Genomic DNA, 21,561 nt, shown 5'->3' on the forward strand with positions numbered 1-21,561 from the left:
ATCAGCCAGGGTCTGAGTATGTGGCATTTTTTCTTTGGAGCTGTGTCCTTGGTTGCTGACACCAACTTCTTTCTCTGGTTTGAGTATAAAGTATCTCCTCTAACAATTGTGTCAATTCATGTTTGTTTTGTAGTGTTCTTAGTTCTGTTGGGGTCAGTGATGCAACCTAGTGAGATCATAAGCATGCATCCTGTCTCCATGGTCACCTGGGCAGTGCTTCTTGCTTACACAGTGGCTCTGCTTTAACAGCATCCCTGTGCAGATGGCAGTTTCCTGAAGGTACTCTGCCTGTAAGATTAGAGAAGGGGCCAACAGAAAGTGACAAGAGCCAAACCATTCTTGTCATCTGCGTCTTTGTTTTTTAGTTTTCTAGTGTGCTGAACCATTTTGTTCAAGAGCAGAACCTGAAGGATCTCAAAGTTTGGACCAGCCAACTGAAGAGGACAATCCAGACAGCAGAAGCTCTTGACTTGCCCTATGAGCAGTGGAAGGCACTGAATGAAATTGATGCTGTAAGCATTTGGGGTTAGATTTTAGACTAAGACTGTAGGCCTATTATACACACATTTGGGTATCTCACTTTTCTCAGCAGCTGGTTGGGAGTTTAACTTGTTTAACATCTTTGTTAGGCTTCCCTACAAGGAACAAAAGGTCATTGCATTCAAAAATGACATCTGGTTAGCATCCTTTTGTCCAGTGAGAGAGAGCTGGATATAAACTGACTGGCATCTGCCTATGTGGTCAGAGGTTTTTCTTCTTTCCTGAAGCTTGCCAGCAAGAATTTTCTCTCTCTGGATCTTGTAGGGTGTGTGTGAAGAGATGACTTATGATGAAATCAAAGAGAAGTATCCAGAAGAGTTTGCCTTGCGCGACCAGGACAAATACTATTACCGCTACCCATCTGGTGAGGTATGTTTGGAAGGCTGTTGGAAACAGAGGAGTTGTCCTGCAGGGTTTGTGTGTTGGCCTGCCTCTTTTCTTCCTTGGGGAAGAGGAGGGCCGTTTGAGGTCAGCTGATTATAACAGAGTAAATTCTTAATGGGGATCAAAGATGAAGGCCCCTGTGAACTGGAGGATACAGCGTGGGCTGAATTGTAGGTCGAGTTGCTGGCTCAAGCAGGGTTTTAGTGGGAAGCCATAGGAATGTCTTTCTTGACTATCACCTTGATAGTCTTTCAGTGAAACTGGAATAAAAGTGACCAGCTTCACAGGGCAAAACCTACAGATGGAATGCAATGGCTCTTCAAGACAACATGGTCCATAAACCAGCAGTTCTGAGCATAATTTGGCAGAGCAGTGCATATTTGCTTTAAATAAGTATTGTACAGTACTCTGTAACTGAGGTGATCCACCCTTTTTACTGTTTCTCACAAACACCTGCCTCTTTAGAGCATGCAAGGCTGTGATAGCTCATTGGCCTTGGTTGGATGCTGCCCATTAACTTGTTATGATTAACAAAACCTGATTGCAGATCTAGGAAGCCAAGTCAATAGGCTGTTAGGAGGGGGAAGATCCTGAAGCAACTTTAACCATATGCATCTACACTCCTGTTACTTCTCCTTTGCTCTATACCCTGGTGAATTTTCAAGGCTTTCCCCAGGGTTTCCTTAAAGACTGTCATTGCCTCTAGTGCTTGAGGATCTGGTAGAAAATAAAACCTCTAAAATATACAAGTGCTTTGAAAGTTAGACAGAACACAACACTGAACTCTCTTCTGGGAAGGAAGGTCTTCCTTCCTCTTCTGACCTGGGTGTGAGAGCAACAGTCTCTTGCTTGGTCTCTGTGCAGGTCTGTAGCTAGGTTCTATAACTGCTGAGGGCAGCTCCAGAGCTTTCTAGAACTTCAGTGAGGGAGTTAGGCAAGGGCAGAAGCCCTTTCTTTCTCCAGTATTCAAACAAAAAACACACAGCCTATTCTTCAAGGAGAATCATGTTTCCTCAGGATTCTTTAAGAAAAAAACTAACCCAGTTCAGTTCTCAGGGTAGGGACAGTGAGCCAAATCTGATGGACAGAAAGAGAATTCCTCCTTCTGGTGGTGTGGGATGGGAGATTTTGTAACAAGGATCCTCTCCATCACTTGAAGCTGCTGCTATTCTTCCAACTAAGAAAATACCGTGTGTGTGTGTGTGTGTGTGTGTGTGTGTGTGTGTGTGTGTGTGTGTGTGGGTGTGTGTGTGGGTGGGTGGGTGGGTGGGTGGGTGGGTGTGGGTGTGGGTGTGGGTGTGGGTGTGGGTGTGGGGGGGGGGCTAACTAGAAAAACAAATCATGGAGTTTCTGGAAGCTTACCTAAATGTCCCCACTATTTTTCTTTAACAATCTTAATGGTGCTTCTTCAATTAGCACCTAATGAAGACTGGGAATGGAAGCTTAAGTTTTCACTCCTCCTTGACCCTGTCTACAACTGTGTAATCATAGTGGGTATAGCCAACTCCTAGAGAAGTACCACATCTTGTTCTTTTGCAACAGAATTTGGCTGTGAATTTCTGCATTGCTTGCCTCTCTTTCGGAAACATCTTGCTCCTCTGTTTGACCTTTTTCCAGTCCTACCAAGATTTGGTGCAGCGCTTAGAGCCAGTCATCATGGAGCTGGAAAGACAAGAGAATGTTCTCGTCATCTGTCACCAGGCTGTGATGAGGTGTCTGCTGGCCTACTTCCTTGACAAGAGTGCAGGTAGGTGGCTACTTCCGTTCCAAGATTTTCTGATGTTAAAGCAGCAGAGTCCTTTCACTCCTAGGCATGAAGTGATGGGCATATTGTCAAACCAAGAATATCTCTCTCTTTATTCTGTTACCCAAATGTGATATTATGATTAATAAATGGGCTTTGCAGAGTACCGCAAAAAGACAATCCTGCCCTGAGCAGCTTGTAACAACCAAGTGCTAATCAGGACCATAAACCAATCAGGCCTGACAGTGTCCGATTCTAACACCAATCCAGCCCATGGGTCCGCATCTCTGTGGTAATGTATGCATTTGGTGGAGAAACTGCTCTGGCAGCTTCTTGACCTTGCTTTGGACTCAGCGCTGGCTTATGCTTCAGGGTACAGGCAAAGGGTTCAAAAAGAATTATGGTAGCGACTGAGTGGCCAGGTCTGGATTCATCTACACCCACAAATCCTTCAGTATGCCTAATAAGACACACTTTTAGAGGTAAGTGCTTTATTGTAGAATTGAGGTGGTTATACACAGAGAAAGGACAAGCACTTAGAAAGATTAAGCGAAGTAAAGCACGGACAATAGTCAGCAACATACAAAATAATAAAAACTAACTCTCTCACCAAGTGTAACTCACTTCTCCTGGACGGATCTTATCAACTCACCACCATGGTTGGTAAAGCCAAACTTCCTTGATGATAAGTGGTGGCAATAGGAATGAGCGATGAGAGCAGGCAGCCTAACATCTAGGAGGCGAGAGAGAGACTTCTGGTAAAATGGTGGATTTTTATACTTCCACCCCAAACCAATCAGAAGTCAGAACCTGCCAAATTTTCCAGTAGGCTACATGAGTGGAGGCCACTTACTCATGGCATCTTGCCTCCTCCCTCCTGACTCACAGATGCAGCTCATTGTGTAATCAGTGGTGTCCTTGACCACTTAACTAGTTAAAAGAGAGAATCCCATCTAGAGACTGGTATGGCTGCTACTACTCCCCAAGGACAAAATCCTTCTCCACATACTGAAAGGGGTATGCTCTTCTTATACCCAAGCTGCATTCTGGAGAAGATGGACTTAACTGTAGGCAAAAGCTTACATAGCATATAGTTGATTTAGCCATTTCCATCACACAGCTTACAATTGAAAATTGATAGCAAGTTGGGAGAAGATAAGGTGAGGGGAAGCAGAGGAAGAATTTCAGCTCAGTTTGGTTACACGTAGTTGAGTTCAGCTCCAGTAGGGAATGAGGATGAAGGTGCTGTGCTGAGAATGTTACAGAAAAAGTGTTTTGAGGAGGGAGTTTGAAGGAAAAGAAAATGAGGTGGCATTCTTTAGATCAGGGGACAGCAATCTTTTCAGCAAAGGGGCCAGACATTTGGCAATGGCATCATTGTTGAACTTGCAGGTTCAACAATGCTCCTGGAAACTACTGCAGCAGCACAGGGACTTGGCAAACTTGGGCAGGGCAACTCTGCCGTTCCCTGGCTTGTGGCAGATTGGGTGGGTCACCGAACTTTGAGCAGGCCAGATGACTTTGGGTGGAATGCTGGCTATAGTCCATGGGCCATAGGTTGCTGACTCCTAATGTAGTTGTAGAAAGAATGTACTCCTAATGTAATGTAGAAAGAAATTTCATGTATAAAGATATAGGCTGGGGAGTCCCAAATTAGTCACAGCAAGGCTTTCCTGAAACTACTACTAGTGTGTTGTGCAGTTTCAGAAGCCTTACAAAATATATTGTGATGTAGAGCAACGATTTTAAAACCTTTTCATCTCATGGCATACGGTCAAGGTACTAAAATTATTAAGGCACACTATCAGTTTTTACATACCACACTGCCAGAAGGGGTCTTATATCCCCTAATGGCCCTACTAATAAATGACCCTTCCTCAAATTCCCACAGCATACCTACAGACCATTTTCCACACACCATCTAGAGAATCTCCCTTCCTTATCAACCTTTTTCATTTAAAGATGATTTATACTGACTCGGCCCATTTGCCTCCTAGCCCAGTATGACCTGATCCAAATGTCAGCTGCTCTTGGAGTTTTCCTCCAGCTGACTTTTCCTGTCCTGTTGCTTACTGTCCTTTTAACTGGAAGTACATCTTTCCAGGCTTGAGCAACTGTTCAAACTTCATTTGGAGAAGGATGCCCCTAATTAAATGCCCTAATAAAACATTGTCATCTGCATCACATTACAAGGGCTATTACATCTTTCTCTGCCTGTTGAAAATGAGTGCAGTGAATGAGCTGGTACTCGAACTTGAAACATAGAATTGTGTCCTGACCATGTGTACCAAACTTCCACGGTTAATATCCTGTTGCCAACAAATGGAGAATATCAAATGGGCAAATTAAATCAAGCCACACCTGTAAAATATGATGGGAGAAGTTTGGAAGAGTGTATTAAGTTGGCCCAGGCAATGCAGACAAGAAGCTTGTTCAGGTTGTAACTTCCTACACAAAAAGCATCTTTCTGTGAGTGAGTCACTTTCGTTGTCCCTGCTCTTTTCAGATGAAATGCCTTACTTGAAATGTCCCCTCCATACAGTGCTGAAGCTGACGCCTGTCGCCTACGGTGAGTCTCAAAGGTTTTTCATGGCATAAAGCCTGAGTTGGGCACTATGGACACTCGCCATGGGGAAAGTTTCCCCACAGTCAGAGATATATCTCATGCTCCTCGGCCCTGAAGGACTAAGGCTTTAATCAGGCCATTGAGATTCAGTACTCTGTTTTGCCCCATGGCCTGGGAGGAACTGCCTTCAACTTCCTTTTTAGATCAGTTGCCTTCTTTGTTGCCAGTTAGAATCTTGTACACAGGAACACCTGTCTGCATATGTGATTTTCTTCCAAATTGTGGGGTTGTGCTTCCATCAGATTTGACAACCACCTTTTCATTTAAACACACAAAAAGCCTTAATGGAAATTTCTAGTTGGTGCTACTGGTGATAAGCTTTCAAAAGTGAAGGTGGTGTTTATCAGAGACTCCAAGCCACCAGAATAGGGAGGGGTGTGTGTGTGTGTGTGTGTGTAAGAACCACCTGAGGCCATGTCATGGGTCCTTTTCACACCTCACTTTTTCCTCACATTCCCACTTCCCCATGGACACTGCAGTGTGTTTTCTGACACCTCCCTGTGGCCAACAAACCCCTGATCAACTTCACCTTGTGAGACTGTTCCATGGAATGTTAGAAATTCCTTTCAATGAGACATTTTGTGTATAAGAAGTCCTGGTGGATCAGGCCCAGGGCCCATCTAGTCCAGTTTCCTGTATCTCACAGTGGCCAACCAGATACCTCTGGAAGCACTCAAGACAACAAGAATCTGTATCCTGTTGCCACTCCCTTGTATTTGGTATCCAGAGATAGGCTGCCTATAAAACCAAGAGGCTGCATATGACTTCTATTCTCTGATTTGACTTTTCCTTCCATAAATCTGTCCAATACCCTTTTAAAGGCATCTAGGCCATGTGCCATCACAACACCCTGTGGCAAAGAGTTCCACATGTTAATTACATGCTTGGTAAAAAAAAATTATTTGTGTCCAGATTCTCCTGCCCATCAATTTTAGCGTATGTTCCCTGGTTCTGGCATTGTGCAAGAGGGAAAATAACTTCCCTGTATCCATCCCATGCATAGTTCTCGGGTTCCTGAGAATCTGCACATTCACACAAAGCAGAACCCTAGTCTTCGTTATGGTTGCAAAGAGAGAAGCTTGGAAAGTGGGTGAGTGAGTGATCTAAAATAAAGTCTTGGCGCCCTTATGAAGCTCTTCACCTGTCTGTGACTTAAAATAACTAAAATTTGCTGAACAAGTGTTGCATAATTTAGACAAGGCTTTGGAATTGTGTGTGGGGGGTGTTATTAGCATGGCATATGCAGCTCATATTGTTACTCCTCCCCCTTCTTTTTTTTTTTTTTTTACAGTTAGGACAAAGGGCTTAGTTTGGGAAGATTGGCTTCTGTCCTGCCCAAATGGATTTTCACCCCTTCTGCCCCTGCCAAAATCACAGACCACGGGCCATGCCTTGACTGCAGTGCAGATGGGTGTGTCAGGCAGTACTTGTGTACCACAGGCTTTCTATAATCATTAAGACTGTTACCCAGTTAATGTAATCTTAGTCAATTGATCATGTGAGATTATACTGAATGATCTGTTTACATCTGTGTATGTTTTTGTGAAGGGATGAAACATTCATTCAGAAGAAAAATGCATCCTTTTTTCATTTTAGCTCATGCATGTATGTGAATTGTCACAGGCACCATCAGCAGAAGAGCCATCCTCTCTCATTTGAGAAGGGGGAATGCCTCTTCTAAGATGGCACCTGCTAGCCACAGTTTTGTAAGTGCTTATGTCAAAAATAATTAGCAACTTTAAAAAAAATCAGGTGTCTGATTAAAAAGGTGCTCTAGTTGATCAAAATCCAATAAAAATCTCATTGACCATATGTTACAGCTCTAGTAACTGTCCATGTTGTATGTCTTTCTTCTCTATAAAAGGTTGCAGAGTCGAATCCATCTATTTGAATATTGAAGCTGTGAACACCCACCGGGACAAACCAGAGGTGAGAAGTTTCTGGACATTGTGTTTCCTTCCCCTGCCCCAAAGAAGCAGGTAGGCAAGTTTTGGAATCATTCAAAGACTGATTGCCTTCTGCGAGCAGAAGTAACAGTCAGTTTGTCACTGGGTAGTACTTTGAGTACTAAAAATGTATGTACCTTATTTGCCCTAGAGCCTCATTCTCAGTGGAGTTGTAAATCTGTGTCTGGGCTATACCACTTCAGTGGTGGCCCACTTGATTGAATACTAAATTAAAAATTATCCTGGGGGCTGGGGGATAAGAATAGGCCCTCAGTTTGGCTGTACTTGTCGTAAGAGGCGACTAAACAGCCACCGGGTAGATGGGACTCATTAGCCTGGGAAGGCAGCTCATCTGAGATAAGGAAAACTCTGGTCCCAAACCTCCACTGCCTTGTGGCTACATCCAGTTATGGAAAAGGCTTCAGGAGTCAACCTCGAGGCAAAATCCGGAGCCGGAGTCCCTGAGGCAGTTCATGGCTGAACACAGTCCCGTTCTGGCAACTCCTGTGACGTCGCTGGAACCAGCCATATTGGCTTCTGTCTTTCCATTGGACCATTCCAGCAATGTGGAGAGGGGGGATTTCCTGCATGGGTAACAGTCTATCCTCCATACCTACTTTACCCAGGCTTTGTGCACTGGAGAGGACACTCTGTTCCAGAACCACCATTCAGAGTGCGATACCATAGTCTTCCCAAACTGAAGGATGCCAACATGAAATTAAAAATCTCTGCACATAGAAAACCAGCATGTCAGGAGAATGGATTCTCGTATACCCTTCTCCCTGATATGCTAGCGTTCTATGCAAGGGGCATTTTATTTTTTTTTAGTACGGGAGAGCATTCAGTCACATGATCCCAAGGCTAATAAACTGGTGAGACAAACTAGACATGCTGGGTGGCCAATCTGCATTGAATCTCATGTAAAATAGGAGTGGTGGGGGAGGTTCAGTTTTTAGTTGGGAAAGGGGCATGCAAGTGAGGGATGCGAGGGATGCAAACCCTCTTTACCATTCCCATGCACTCCCACTTACCTTCCCATGCATTCCCCTCTGCAGGCACTTTTCTTTTAGCTCATATCAAAGTTCCACTGAGAGAAAAGCAACATTGGAGGATATGCTGTGGGGAGGCAAACAACATCTGTTTTGGCTGCAAGACTTTCCTTGCAACTCCATTGCTTGTAGAAGCCAGGTGGTCTTCTATGAGCAGGGCCTTTTCTGTGACGGGTCCTTGCAATACACTGTTTGTTGTACTCCAGAAAACTCACTTGATTACACTTTTTAACATTTTAGAGAGCAAGCAAAGGGGACTTGAATTCCACCAGGCATTTAGGGTCTGTGCGAATTTGAAGTAATGCCTGGTTTGTCTTGCTGCTGTTCGTGGGTGGTTTTTAATGGGTCTCTAAAATAATTAAATATTAGCCTCACTTTGGGCTTTCTTGACTTGATAGGCAGGCTGTAGATGAAGCAAAATAATGTCACGTTGCTGTACCATGTTTTATGAAGGTGATAGGAATGTAAAAGCGATTTAAGATTGTTCTCCTGTCTTTTCATTTGGTTGGGACTTTTCACTCTCTGTCCTGTAATTTGTAGGGCTGTTCTATGCAGAACATAGAACTATGCAGAACATCTATTGAGCTGAAGCAAAAAAAAAAAAACAAAGGGAAAAAAAGGGAAAAAACCTCAAGCCTTTCCTTTGCTGTTGCTCTACAGCTTCTTCTTAGAAAAATGTACCGGGGGGCCTCTGTGTGTGCACATGTGCGAGAGAGATCTGGAAGGATTGCAATAATAGTGATAGACCTACAAGAGTAGTGACCCTTTTGAGGAGTTTTCCCCTTTTCTCAACCTTCATTTTGTGTGTGCATGTAGTTTTTTTGCAAATGGATTAACCCCTCATGTATCTTTTTTACAACTGCTTTTTCATAACTCTCGCCTTCTTCCTTTTTTTATCTTTGTCTCGCACTAATTTAGGATGCAAAGAAGGGACCTAACACCCTCATGAGGCGCAATAGCGTTACCCCTCTAGCAAGCCCAGAGCCTACCAAAAAACCTCGCATCAACAGCTTTGAGGAGCATGTGGTTGCTGCTGCTTCTGCTGCCCTGCCCACCTGTATGCCCCAGGAAGTGCCCACCCAGCTGCCAGGACAAGTTGGTTACATTCTTTTGTTGGTGTTTTCCTGTGTGTTGACTGCTGTGTGTTGTCTGTTGCTTCTGAGTCTTGGGCAGTGATTCTTCTTGTGGTGTTTTATGCATTCTGAGAATACATTTAATATCAGGTTTTTGCACCCATCTCCTGCTCCTAAAAATGCCTTTTAAAAGATTGTGTTTAATTGATTAATAGACAGTACTGTAAGTTTAGATGCTTTGGTGGCCTTGGTGTAGGTGGGTTGGAATATGATTGTATGAAGGCAGATGGCTTTGAATTGGTATGAAAGAAGGTTGCAGTTGGATTAGTAGACTTGGTTCCTTCTGACCTTCAAATCCTGAAAGAACATGAATTTGGGAAAGTGATGTGGGCTTGTCTTCCTGCTTCAATCCCTCCTTGGGTCCTCCCCTTCCATACTTTATATGGAAACTTTTATAGTGTTTCCATATAAAACAGATACTTTTTAAGAAAGCAATCAACTCATATTGGACTCATTGTGTGTAGACTTCCAGCTGGCCAACAACTGGGTGAGAACATGCTTGATTCGCATGATTTAGGATTAAAGGTGTCCCATGCTGGGGCAGTCCTATTGGGAGTGATCTGTCTAAAGCTCTTCCTTTCCAAGCTGTATTGAAATTTGGGAACTGTGCAAAAGGGATGCTCTTGTATTCAGCTGGCTCTCCTGTCAATGAACCTTGAACAGGAAATATTCCTGACAACTTATCTCTTTTAATTTTTTTGGACACTAACTTGGGTTGCACATCCTGAAGTTGCTTAGTAGGGTTGCAGCCACCCCAGGTCAATGAACCAAGGTTAATCTTTGATTAAAACAACTTGAGCAGTGCTTCTTGGAATACTTCTCATTGCAGAGATTTCCATATAGATTTCTGCCTGATGGTATTGCTCTGGAACCCAGTCTTCCAAGATGGCCTCTTGAATGAATGAACTGAATGAAAGGAAGATGGAACCCTTTGGGACAGCCATGATTGCTGTCCAATCTCTGCATTCCCTTGCTGTGTCATTCTCCTGGGTAGGACTTTGAGCTGCTGGAAGCTGTTTGCTAGAATATTGGTGCTTTGTTTGTTTGTTTGTTTGTTTGTTGAACATCAATAGATGGGTGACTCATGTCCTTTTTGCCTTTGCCCTTGGCAATTGGGCTAACCATCTGCCTGGATTTCTGTTGCCTGCTTTGGTTCCCTGCTACATTGTGCACCTTACTGATTTCTTCTCCATTTGTTTTCTCTCTCTTCTTTTTCTCTCTTTACAGCCTTTACTGGGGAACGCCTGCCTGTAAGTATCTTCTTGCGGGTTGTCCTCTTGTGTTACCATCAGGCTGGTTTTATTTTTCTTTTGTTGCCACAACACTGTTGAGCACTGTGTCTTTTCATGCTCTACCTCCACTTTCTCCCTTAACGTGGCATTTTTTTGTCTCCTGGATATGGGAATGCAGTCATGAATTACACCCATTTTCCAAAGAATCTGTTGTATTGGGGAGAAAAGCTGCCATTCCACTCTTTTTGTTCAAGGAAATGACACTGTGGGCATGTCTGTGCAACAGCCTTCACTTTCCCATGTAGGTAGGATCACAACTGATCCCATAGTAGTAGAGCAATAGGGTAAATGTTCCCTCCCCACTTTGTATGCCTTGTGTTCATCCAATGAAATTGATTGACTGGTGGCAGACTGAGGACAAACATAGAAAGTACATCTTCACACAATGCACAGTTGGTTTATGGTAACTGCTGCTGCAAGATGTGTTGCCAGCTTCTGGCGTTGATGGCTTTGAAAGGGGATAGATCTCTCCCACCTGCATGACTTTGTCTATCAGTGGCCATTAGTTGTGCATTTAAATAGCCCCTCTATCCAGAAGCCAGCTTGCCTCTGAAAAGCAGTTGCTGGGAACAACCACTAGGGAAGGGTGATTGCCTTCTAGCTTGCTTTGGGAGCTCTCTCCTGTAAATTAATGCTCTGATGCAAGCAGAGGAAAAATTCTTTTTGGAGGGGGGAAATCTGGAGCATGGAAGCAGCTGCTGGTATACAGGTGGTGCCTCCCTACTCCTCTGCTTTCTCTCTTTACTCGACTCTTAAATTATTATCGAAAATAATAAAAACGAGCACTGGTGGTTTGATGGATGCACTGAAATGCAACATGTAGATTGCCCCTTTAGTAACTGATTACTTAAATCTCACTTATTTCAAAATTGCTTAAATGCACTGCTTCTTTTGGATTGTGCCAAAGCTTTCTTCTAATCCAGCAGCACTTAAAGGAATCGTTAGGGTGCAATCCTAACCCACTTTCCACCACCAAGGGCAATGCAACTTATGGGTAAGGGAACAAACATTGCCCTACCTTGAGGAGAACTCTGTGACTGTCCCCCAACTGCAGGATGCAACACATGCCCCACTGGCACAGCTATGCCAGTGCTGGAAAGTTGGTTAGGATTTCACCCTTTGTCAAATACAGGTTCATAGGAAGCTGCCTCTTACTGATTAAGACCATTGCTCCCTCCAGCTTAAAATTGTCAACACTGCCAACAGCTCTCTAGGATTGACAGGAGTCTCTCCCAGCCTTACCTAGAGATGCTGCCAGGACTAAATCTGGGACCTTTTGTAAACAAAGCGGATGCTCTTCCACTGAGTTGCAGCCCTTTCCCATCATGTGAGCCATACAAAGTAATTCAGTATTGCTCTAGTTAGAGCATAGACCAATGGTTCCCAAACTGTGAGCCTCATGGAGCTACAGAAACCAGTCAGAGGAACCACAGAATCCGTGTGAAAAACCCACCACCCTATACAATGTATAGGATTGTAGTCCTAATGGGGAGCCACAGCCAATGGCCCAGGCCAAGGGAGCCACTAATCGAAAAAGTTTGGGAACCACTGGCATAGACCCTCAAGGGGAGGGAAAGCACATGCTCTGCATGAGTAAGACAACCAGTTCTAATGCCCCAGTGACTCCAAGTTGTAGCATGTCTAGTAGCAAGGCTATGAAAGACCTCTACCTATGACCTTGAAGAGCTGCTACCAGTCAGAACAGAGGAAACAGCTGGGTGAATTAATGCCTGTTTGTATAATTTTCAGCAGCATAAGCTTTAATATAGACAAGCCCCTCTACTTTGTACTGTGCTGGAAGCTCAGAAGGCATACCCAGATGCCAGATGTGACGACTATGCTTTGAAAGATTCCATCTGGAAGAGAAGGGTTTTACGAGCTGCCCATAGCAAAAACTCATTTGTGCTCTACTATGGAGCTTTGTAAGCTGTCACGCTTTGGCATGGGAAAGGCGGGATATAAATTTCTCAGATAAATAATAAATAAATACTGTAAAGCTTGTGAGCCAGCTTGTCTTGTAAAGGAGAAATTCCCTCTCCTACTTTGATGCATTCCTTGTAGATGATCACACTGCAGGCCTTCACCGCCTTTCTCTTTTTCTCTGAAAAAGTGCTGAAAGGTGGCCTGTTTGTCACTTTTTCAAACTTTTTGCTTTACTAATATTTCCAAGGTAAATACTTCCTTTTTATAAGTGTTTGTGGTTTCCTTAGCCTGTTCTCCTCTCATTGAACTACTAGCTATCCCAGCTAGGCTTTGGGAATGTGGGAGGGAAAGGGAGGGCAAGCATCCTGACATCCGCTTGCACTGCTTCTTTCAAAGTGAAATCTCTCTTGAGGACTATGGGCTTGTGGCTGCTGTTGGCACAAAAGAGATGCAGGAAAATTATCATTCCTTCTCTCTAGAAATGTTTTCATTTTGGAAAACTGAGCATGCCATAAAGGTTCAGATTTATGCCCTGAGATTCTTTTTGTCTTGTTTTGCGTTCTGGTGATTGAGCCAAAGGCAGAGACTTCGTTCCATTCCCTCCTCCCCCCCCCCCCGCCTGTCTTTGCAATGATAACAGATAATTGATACAAAACTAGATAAGGGATAATATTTTTTCCCCCAGTGGGGAAAATTTTTTTTTCTTTCCTGCTGATGGAATTTGTAGAGTGTAGTCTTTAAAGTTACATAGAAATGTAACTAGAAATTATTAATCAGAAATGAAAGCGAAGCTAGCTGCTAGTCAACATTACTAGAGCTTGGGCCCCCATCTATACATGTATCTGGATGAGGTGGTAGAATGGACTGTAAAACTCCTGGTTGCAAAAGGCAAATGCCATTTTTATATGCTCTGCTACCCTCATGAAAACCTCCCTGAAACAGAAAACTGCCACACTCTGGAGACAGTTCTAATCAAGTTAGGCTGCAATCCTAACCACACTTTCCATTGAACACAATAGGACTTACTTCTGAGTAGACATGCATAGGATTGTGCCCTTAGTGTACTAGTTTCCTGCTTGCAGAGACGCCTTCCTGTAGGGAGAGCATTCAAAAATGTGCTCTCACATGTACTGTGTGACGTGGTACAATTCATCCTACCGTCTTTCTGCTGCATGTGTGGATCAAGCCTATGTTGATCGCACAGTTGTGAGAGAATGCCAAAGTGGCAGCTGTAGGTGCAACACAGCAAGCTCTTCCACCTTCAATATGCAACTCTCTAGGTTTTCAAGCAGTGAAGAGAGCTTGTGAAAAACTGAATCGGGCTTGATAGGAAGTTTGAGGCAAGCTTTTTACAGGTCCAGTTGCTTTGTCTTGTGAGTTCAGCAGCATTTTATGCCTGTTTACAAATATACAAGGAACAGCTTTCTCTTGAAGGTCCCCAAGGCTCTCTCTTGCTCACAAAAATCTCAAGCTGCATTCCAACTATTTAAACTGTTTCTGTCTAGCCCAGGGGTCAGCAACCTTAAACACTCAAAGAGCCATTTGGACCTGTTTTCCAGAGGAAAAAAAACCTCAGGAGCCACAAAACCCTTTTGACATCTAAAATGAAGATAACACTGCATATATAGTTTTTTTTTAACCTTTATGCTCTTATAGGTCCCATTTTTATAATGTAGCCCCCTCTTGTAGCTTTTAGTTAGTTTTGTCATACATTCTTGTCCTGTGTTTTCAGACGCCTGGTCCTCTATGGTGTTTTGCCTGATTCCAAGGCCATTCTCTGCCTGGAGAATTATGCCCACTTTAAGCAAATTAGCTCCCCTTCTTTCCCCCAACAAATGACCCTGGATCTGCCCTGCAGTCCTGCTGGACCCCACCTCCAGGGTAGCTCGCCTGTTCAACCTGCAGAGGTTCTCTCTCCTGCCAGCAGTCTCCCGCCACTACAGCAGACCCTTGGTCCTCAGCAGGTCTTGGGCACAGTAGCCACACTTCAAACTCCAGTGATTCCAGCAGTACCTTAGTCACAAAATCAGTCAGAGTATCCAGGGCAGAGTCCAAAGTCAATAAGCCAAGTCACAGTCCAAGGTCAGATTCCAAAGTAAGTCAGAGTATCCAAGTCAATAAGCCCAGTCAGTCTCATCTCCTCTCTACAACCCACACCCCTCTTCCTGCCTCAGGTGCTCCTTAAATCCCTGAGGGCCCTATTGCCTTCAAGTGGCTGCAGCTGTGCAGCACACTGCTGGATGCCCAGGCCTTACCCTTAAAGGGGCCATTGCTGACACCACATCTACCTCCTCACCAGATCTTCCAGGATTCCAATACATATGGCGGTTATGACATCTGCTTATCTTACATGGATACTAAAGAACTGCCCCCACCTTCCAGAGGCACCCTGCTGGAAGGAAAAAAGGACACAGACTCCAGAGGTGGGGAAGAGAAGAAGCCAGAGCTGGGGGGGGGGGCAGCCACAGGCCAGCTTTTGCCCTGCCTGCCTGCCTGCCCTCCCGCCTGCCTGCCCTCCCTCACGCAGGCTGCAACCCTCTCCACACTATCCTGGGAGTAAGCCCCATTGACTACAATGGGACTTCTGAGCAGACAAGTTGGTTGGAGTTCTCAGGTTGCAGTCCTCTCCACACTTTCCTGGGAGGAAGCCTCACTGACTACTTGTGAGTAGACATGCATAGGAGGGGGCTGAGGCTGCAGCCCTCCATACCTTCCTGGGAGGAAGCCCCACTGACTACAGCGGGGCTTACTTGTGAGTAGACCTGCACAGGAGGAGGCTGAGGCTACAGCCCTCCACACCTTCCTGGGAGGAAGCCCCACTGACTACAGCTTACTTGTGAGTAGACCTGCACAGGAGGGGGCTGAGGCTACAGCCCTGCACACCTTCCTGGGAGTAGTCCAGGGACTACAGTGGGGCTTGCTCACGAACAGACCTGCTGGGCGCAGGCTCCCACTCACCCGTCCTTGCACTTGGCCTTGAGCAAGCTCTAAGCCTGCCATCCCGGGCACCCTTTCCTGGGAGTAAGCTTCATCCGCTGTAATGGGGCTTACAACTGAGTAGACACACATAGGAACAGGCTCCAAGGCTGCCATCCCAGGCACCTTTTCCAGGGAGTAAGCTTCATCCGCTGTAATGGGGCTTACTACTGAGTAGACACACAGGATGTCTCCTCAGCTGTGGACGAAAAGCCTCTCCTCTGCACTGAGTGGTGACCTGCTCAGGGAAAGGCAGGCTGCAAGGGCTCGCAATGTCCTGCTGGAGAGTTGGGGAAGGGAAAAACAGGGACCTTAAGCCTGCAGAGTGGGCAAAATTGAAAAGGGAAACCAATGCGGGACAGGTGGGGGTGAAGGGAGAGGAGGGCAGTGAGCTCAGGGGGTGGAGGGAAGCAGCCTTACCCTCCCAACACAGGTGCCTCCTGTCACCCCCTTTGCCACTTTCACCTGGAGGAGCCGCAGCAGACAGCTGCATGCGGCTCTAGAGCCGCAGGTTGCCGACCCCTGGTCTAGCCCCACACAGCGTTGTGCCCAATATCTGGTAGCTACCAGCCATCAAAACTGTTAGAGAATTTTTGTACAAAGCCTAGAGGTGGTTAGCTCTTCGGATGGCACCAAAGAATAGAATTTCTGTTATGCGAGTCCAGGCTTGGCTCAGCACTTGGCAGGCATTCATTACCTTCATGTAACTGCTCCAAGTTTCTAGTTGGGATGCAAATTGCCATGGAATGACTAAAGATCTCGGCTGTAAAGTAGTTCAGTTGGTATATGAATGAGCCTACTAGATTAGAAGACTTTCAGAATTGAGACAAAGACATGGAGGTTTCTTCAGACATGGAGGTTTCTTCAGAAGGGTGCTGTGTCACATGTCTTCTGCCTCCTTGGAGAATGTTTCTGCAGTGATGATGCCTAGCGCAGCCTTCCATTGCTCTTCCTGCCATCTGCATGTGAAGGATATCTTGCTTCTTACTCTCAGATGGGCTTTTTCAAGTTCTAAACTATTGACTCAAAGTTTATTCTCTTTTCCTTCTCTCTCTCTCTCTCTGTCACTCTCCTCCCCCCCACTTCCCATTCACAGAACCTGAATAAAGCCCACATGCAATTGTGAATTTCTCCAGACGATGCTTGGGAAAACCACCGAGAGAAGGCCAGCTTCATTGTGTCGTCCATCTCCGAAGCTTGTGTCTGCAGTATGTTCCCATTCAACTCGGTCAACCCTCTTGTTGACCATCTCCATAGCTGATCATCTGCCTAACTTGGACTTAACAGAATGGAGAAGAGGAAACAAAGACAGAAAGCGAGAGAACATTTTGTTAGAATGTAAAACTGTGGATCCAATACTTCTGACCTTAAAGCTGTTTTGTGTAGGTGGACCATAGCAGGCCCCAAAGTACTTTGCACGATCTATGTCCTGTGGGTTTATTATTGTGTTTGAATTTCTTAAATGACACAGTTGCCTTGCAGAGAAAGGGAGGATACTGTGCTGCTCTTGGCATGTTTAAATAAATGGATGGTATTGTGGTATGTGTGTTGGGGGAGGGAGAGTGCTGGCTAGAAAAGCTGCTCCTTGTGACATCTTCACAATAATATTCAGTCTAACCAATTTGCATGAACTCCCCCCTTGTGTGAGTGTGTGGGGGGGGGTGAGGAGACAGCAGAAAAATGCCAGAGGCCACACTACTTTTGATATGGAACATAGAAAATACCCAGTCAAACGAGTCTCTTTCTGAAAAGGGTGTGTAGAAGATCTCACAGCTTAGCTGTTCTTTTGTTTTGGCTCATTCTTGGTAAGCCCCATGCTGATGGATAGCAGGTGACTTTGCCTTGCAATAAATTGGAGTAGAGATTATGGGGAAAGATGACAATTTGAAATCTTATTTTTGACTGACTGCACAGAGGAAGGGATGGTATCAGGTTCCAAGGAGCAGTTCCAAGGAGCACTTGGTTTGTATGTCACTATCCTAACCTTTTGGTTTCCTTCTAGTTCTTTACCACCTATGCAGGACTTTAACCAGGGTTGGGTTGTTGTTATAGGTGCACTGATCACTCTTGTGGCTCATGTCCCTCTTTCTTTGTCTGTGGCAAGTTCTTTGCGATTTCTAGCTCAAGCCCAGGGACTATGGCAAACATTTGTGCAAGCAGCTCATCATGAGCACACCAGTAAAAACGAAGCTTATGCAGTGGCATACCTTTTGTGCAGCTGGCTCACCATCTTGTTTCTAAGTGAGTGGGAACACTCCCATAGCTGTGGGATCAAGGCTATGGCTGCATCATATTTGCTTGTGTCAGCCAATTCATTCCGTGTGATAGGTGAGTTAGCTGACTGTCAACTGTATGTCTTCCAGTGAACATGTGTAATGCTCAGAAGAGTGTGCCTGCAAACACATCAGGGACATGAATATGGCTCTCCTTCAGAAGTTATGGTTTTCATGTGCTAGGCAATAGTAACATAAAATGTGAATTCACCTATATGTCTGGAAAAAGGCAGCATGATGAGAACCAATAGTGCTGCTGGTTTGCACTTTCTGTCATGAGAATTGCTTGTGGTTACTGGAAGCACCACTACTTATGAACTACTTATGCACAAAGATTGTCTGTCAGTTACAAATGAAAACTGAACATCCTCCACCTGTTTTTTATTGCAAAGTATGGAAGTGCTGTGTTTTTCTCAAGCTGTGCAGGAGCTTTACTGAGTTGGTCACTCCTCCATTTAGAAATCATAAAAGAATTGGAGCAGACCCTGGGTTAATCAGCAATACCTGTCTCTTTCCCCAAAGGAGATCCATAGGTATACCTTTCTTGTTGGTTTTATGATCCATGACTGACTGATTGCACAGCCCTGTAACTTTTCAAATGCAATCCAAGCAGCCCATAATACGTATTAACAGCAAGAGAAGGAGTGATGCGCTAAAACAGCCTGTTTTAATAGCTGGTGTGGGTTTTATGGTTAACTCTTCAGCAAAGCCCCTTCTTGACTGTCATGGATGTTTTATTTAAATAATTATTTAGGAGTCATTTGTGTGGGGGTGTGTACAAGCAAATCGGCCTTCTCTCTGATGAGGACTAAGATAAGCAAAGTGATCTTTGCTGTCTGTCCCTTTTTGGTTACTAAGCTTTTCAAAATTGGGACCTGAGGAGCTGTCAGTTGGTGAGGGGGGAAAAATATGGTTGACTGAAAAGTACCCCATTAACCAGTATGGCTTTGGGGGGCAGAGACATACAGGGTAACAGCCTCATGACACCCTTCTCCCAGCCTTCCCTTTTTAAAATGCACTTGCCTCAGATAAGGATCAGCAGGTCAGACTTCTGCAAATTAAGCCACCTGTCACTGTTGAAATGTGGCTTTGGGGGTGGGGTGGGAAGACCAGTTGGCTTCAGAAAGGTGATAGCAGTGCCTTGAGCGCTAGCCTTGTGCTGTAACCAGAGTGGTTACACTGTACAAGGTGCTTTTGTACAGTGTGGTTTAAAAAAAAAAAATCATGGCAACACCAAAGTGAAACACTCTCAGCCATGACTGACCCCCTGAAGGTTTTAATGGGGGCTTGCAATGTGAGATGGTTTATATGTGTATGCTAGTATGCAGCTGGAAGGATGCTTCTACATTTTAGTTATATAACTTTTTGAAAGCTCTGTGTGTGTGTGTGTGTGTGTGTGTGTGTGTTGGAATATTTTTCTGCATCAGCTGCTTAGATTCAGGGTTTCCTTTTTTTCTTTTAAAGACAGTAAGTTTATCAAGTGGCTTTCTTACTTCTGCCCCAACAAGATAAGCCAGTTGCAAACAAGCAAGAGCGGCATCTTGTGCTGTGTGATAAAAATGTTTTACGCAAACTGTCCTTTGCTTGGCTTTATCCATCAACAGGAGTTGGAAACAGACTAACAGAATGCCTTTTCAAAAAAAAAGAATCTTGGACAAATGGGATTATTCGTGCTCCAGGCAATTTGAATGAAGGAAAGGAGCCTCTGGGCTGAGGACTGTGTGCCTGCATTGATCCTACTGGGCTAGTAACAGGGGAGAAAGAGTGCTTGGGTGGCTGGCGGAAAACCACACTGATGACTCATTTTGATTTTCCTTTTGATACTTGAATTTATATTTTTATCATTTTTTGATAGCAAAGTGCTATTTATTTATTTAACTGATGCTGCAGAGCTAAAAGAAGGGTGATTTTTTTTCCTTGATGTGTGATGGTGATTCTGTATATATGTGTTCAGGAATAATTTTTTTGTTTTGCCTGAGATGAAGCAGTACCAGCTTATAAGGTCTGCATTTTGGAAATTTGTATATTTTGCAGTTGCAGGACCAATTAAAAAATCTTGAAATAGATGCTTTGGTTTCATTTTGTTGTAAGACTGTTCCTGCTACATGCATGACAGCAGATGGTTGTGACTGTGGTTTGCTTTGTGTGCCTCACTGGTTTTTATCTAACATTATAGCACTGAAGTGCCAGTGTGGTACAGTGGTTGGGATGCTGGACTAGGTGTGAAGAGATCCAGGTCCAATGCTCTCAGCCAGGAAGGCCATTGGGTGACTTTTGTACCAGTTACTATCTCTTAGCTTAGCCTATTTCACAAGACAGAAAATCCTGCATTTTTTTTTCAGGGAGTCAAACCACTGAAAATGCAGTTCATCAGTATTTTTAACTCTCTGGTTCCACTCCAGAGTTGGTTCACACTAAAAAAACCCTTACCCTGAGGCAAGCCTCAGCTGTCCCAATGGGACTCCTTGGATCAACATTAACCATTTTGCTGTCACAGAACTGAGGAGAGTAAGGGAGAGGGAATGGGAATAGGATCCTGGTGCACACTGGATGTACCCAAATTCACCCTTCTTCCCCCATGATGTCTTCCATATGCCCCATACCCTCCCAGACACTGTCCTGTTCCTCCCCCTCCCTGTCGCATTCCACCCACCACCAGCCCCTGCTGCCAACTCACCAGTGCTTGCCCTGGGTAGCTCTTCCATTGACAAGTACATGTGGCATAGCTTAGTGACATTTCCACCAACAGAACACATGTTCTGCCAGCATATTTAGTTAGAATTGGGCCCAAACTTTTTAAAAGTGGTTGGTAAACTAGATACTCTGGTATTATTCTGCATGAGAATTCTTGCATGTTGCATGAACTCTTGCAGAATTGTATATTGCCTGGAATCCCATGGGTCTTGTGACGGTCACAATCCCTTCCTGCTCCTTAAACCTGATGCTTAATACAAAAGAGGGAAAACCTTTTTCTTCTAAGCATTGTTAATTCCCCTTCTTTGTAATGTGTTTGCAAGCTGTGGGTTTATGTAACAATCAGGCTAGTTTTGGGGGGGGGGGAAGAATGACATTTCATAACCTTTTCTGTAGCCAGGAGAGGGGTCAGTGATAGCCGAACAGAGGACAAATTTAGACAGGCAGGTTAAAAAGAGGACAGAGCTGGGTTGCATCTATCGGGTTGGGGTGTGGGACATGGAATATTCCAGGTCCTTTCCTCAGTATCCAGTTTTTATTAGATATACATCTAGTTTTTATTTATAGTTATAGGAAGTAAATCTACACAGAAGTAAACCACATCTTCCAAATTTTGTCAAATGTATCAGGTTGCTTGACAAACACTTATTATGGAAAATTAATTCTAAACTCAAAGAACAGCTTTAGATATATCAGGTTGCAGTCTGATGTGCATCCACCTAGGTAGGAGTCAGCTCAGATGAACACCATGGGAATTACTTTCAAGTGGACATATATAGGACTGCATTGTTTCTTGTTTCAGAGTGTTTGCACTAGACTTGTGCTGTTAACTGTTTAGTTCCCCACCACCACCAGCTTTCTGCCTGGAAAGGACATAAGGAAGGGCACTGATGCTTCAATGCATAAGGAAGGGCAAAGAAGCTTTACCTGCACTTCCTCCTTCAGTCGAATTGGGATGATGGGGGGTGGGATCCAATGTGG

The 21,561-nt window shown here is 44.5% G+C and overlaps 1 protein-coding gene across 4 annotated transcripts in view; it reads left to right on the forward strand.

The window, feature by feature from the left end:
• The window catches only part of PFKFB3 (6-phosphofructo-2-kinase/fructose-2,6-biphosphatase 3), a 105,187-nt gene extending 85,235 nt beyond the window's left edge, over positions 1-19,952 (forward strand). For 2 of the 4 annotated variants that reach the window (XM_066633237.1, XM_066633235.1), the window contains 8 exons: positions 366-512; positions 805-909; positions 2,542-2,671; positions 5,175-5,237; positions 7,159-7,223; positions 9,208-9,384; positions 10,650-10,672; positions 16,710-19,952. In XM_066633237.1, the coding sequence (XP_066489334.1) occupies positions 366-512; positions 805-909; positions 2,542-2,671; positions 5,175-5,237; positions 7,159-7,223; positions 9,208-9,384; positions 10,650-10,672; positions 16,710-16,716 (717 nt within the window). In that variant the 3' untranslated portion in view covers positions 16,717-19,952. The remainder of the gene's footprint in view (positions 1-365; positions 513-804; positions 910-2,541; positions 2,672-5,174; positions 5,238-7,158; positions 7,224-9,207; positions 9,385-10,649; positions 10,673-16,709) is intronic. The other 2 variants (XM_066633236.1, XM_066633238.1) reach the window with 2 other exon arrangements.
• The last annotated feature ends 1,609 nt before the right edge of the window (positions 19,953-21,561 follow it).

The sequence above is a fragment of the Tiliqua scincoides genome, chromosome 7, assembly GCF_035046505.1.
Source record: "Tiliqua scincoides isolate rTilSci1 chromosome 7, rTilSci1.hap2, whole genome shotgun sequence".
Lineage (NCBI taxonomy): Eukaryota > Metazoa > Chordata > Lepidosauria > Squamata > Scincidae > Tiliqua > Tiliqua scincoides.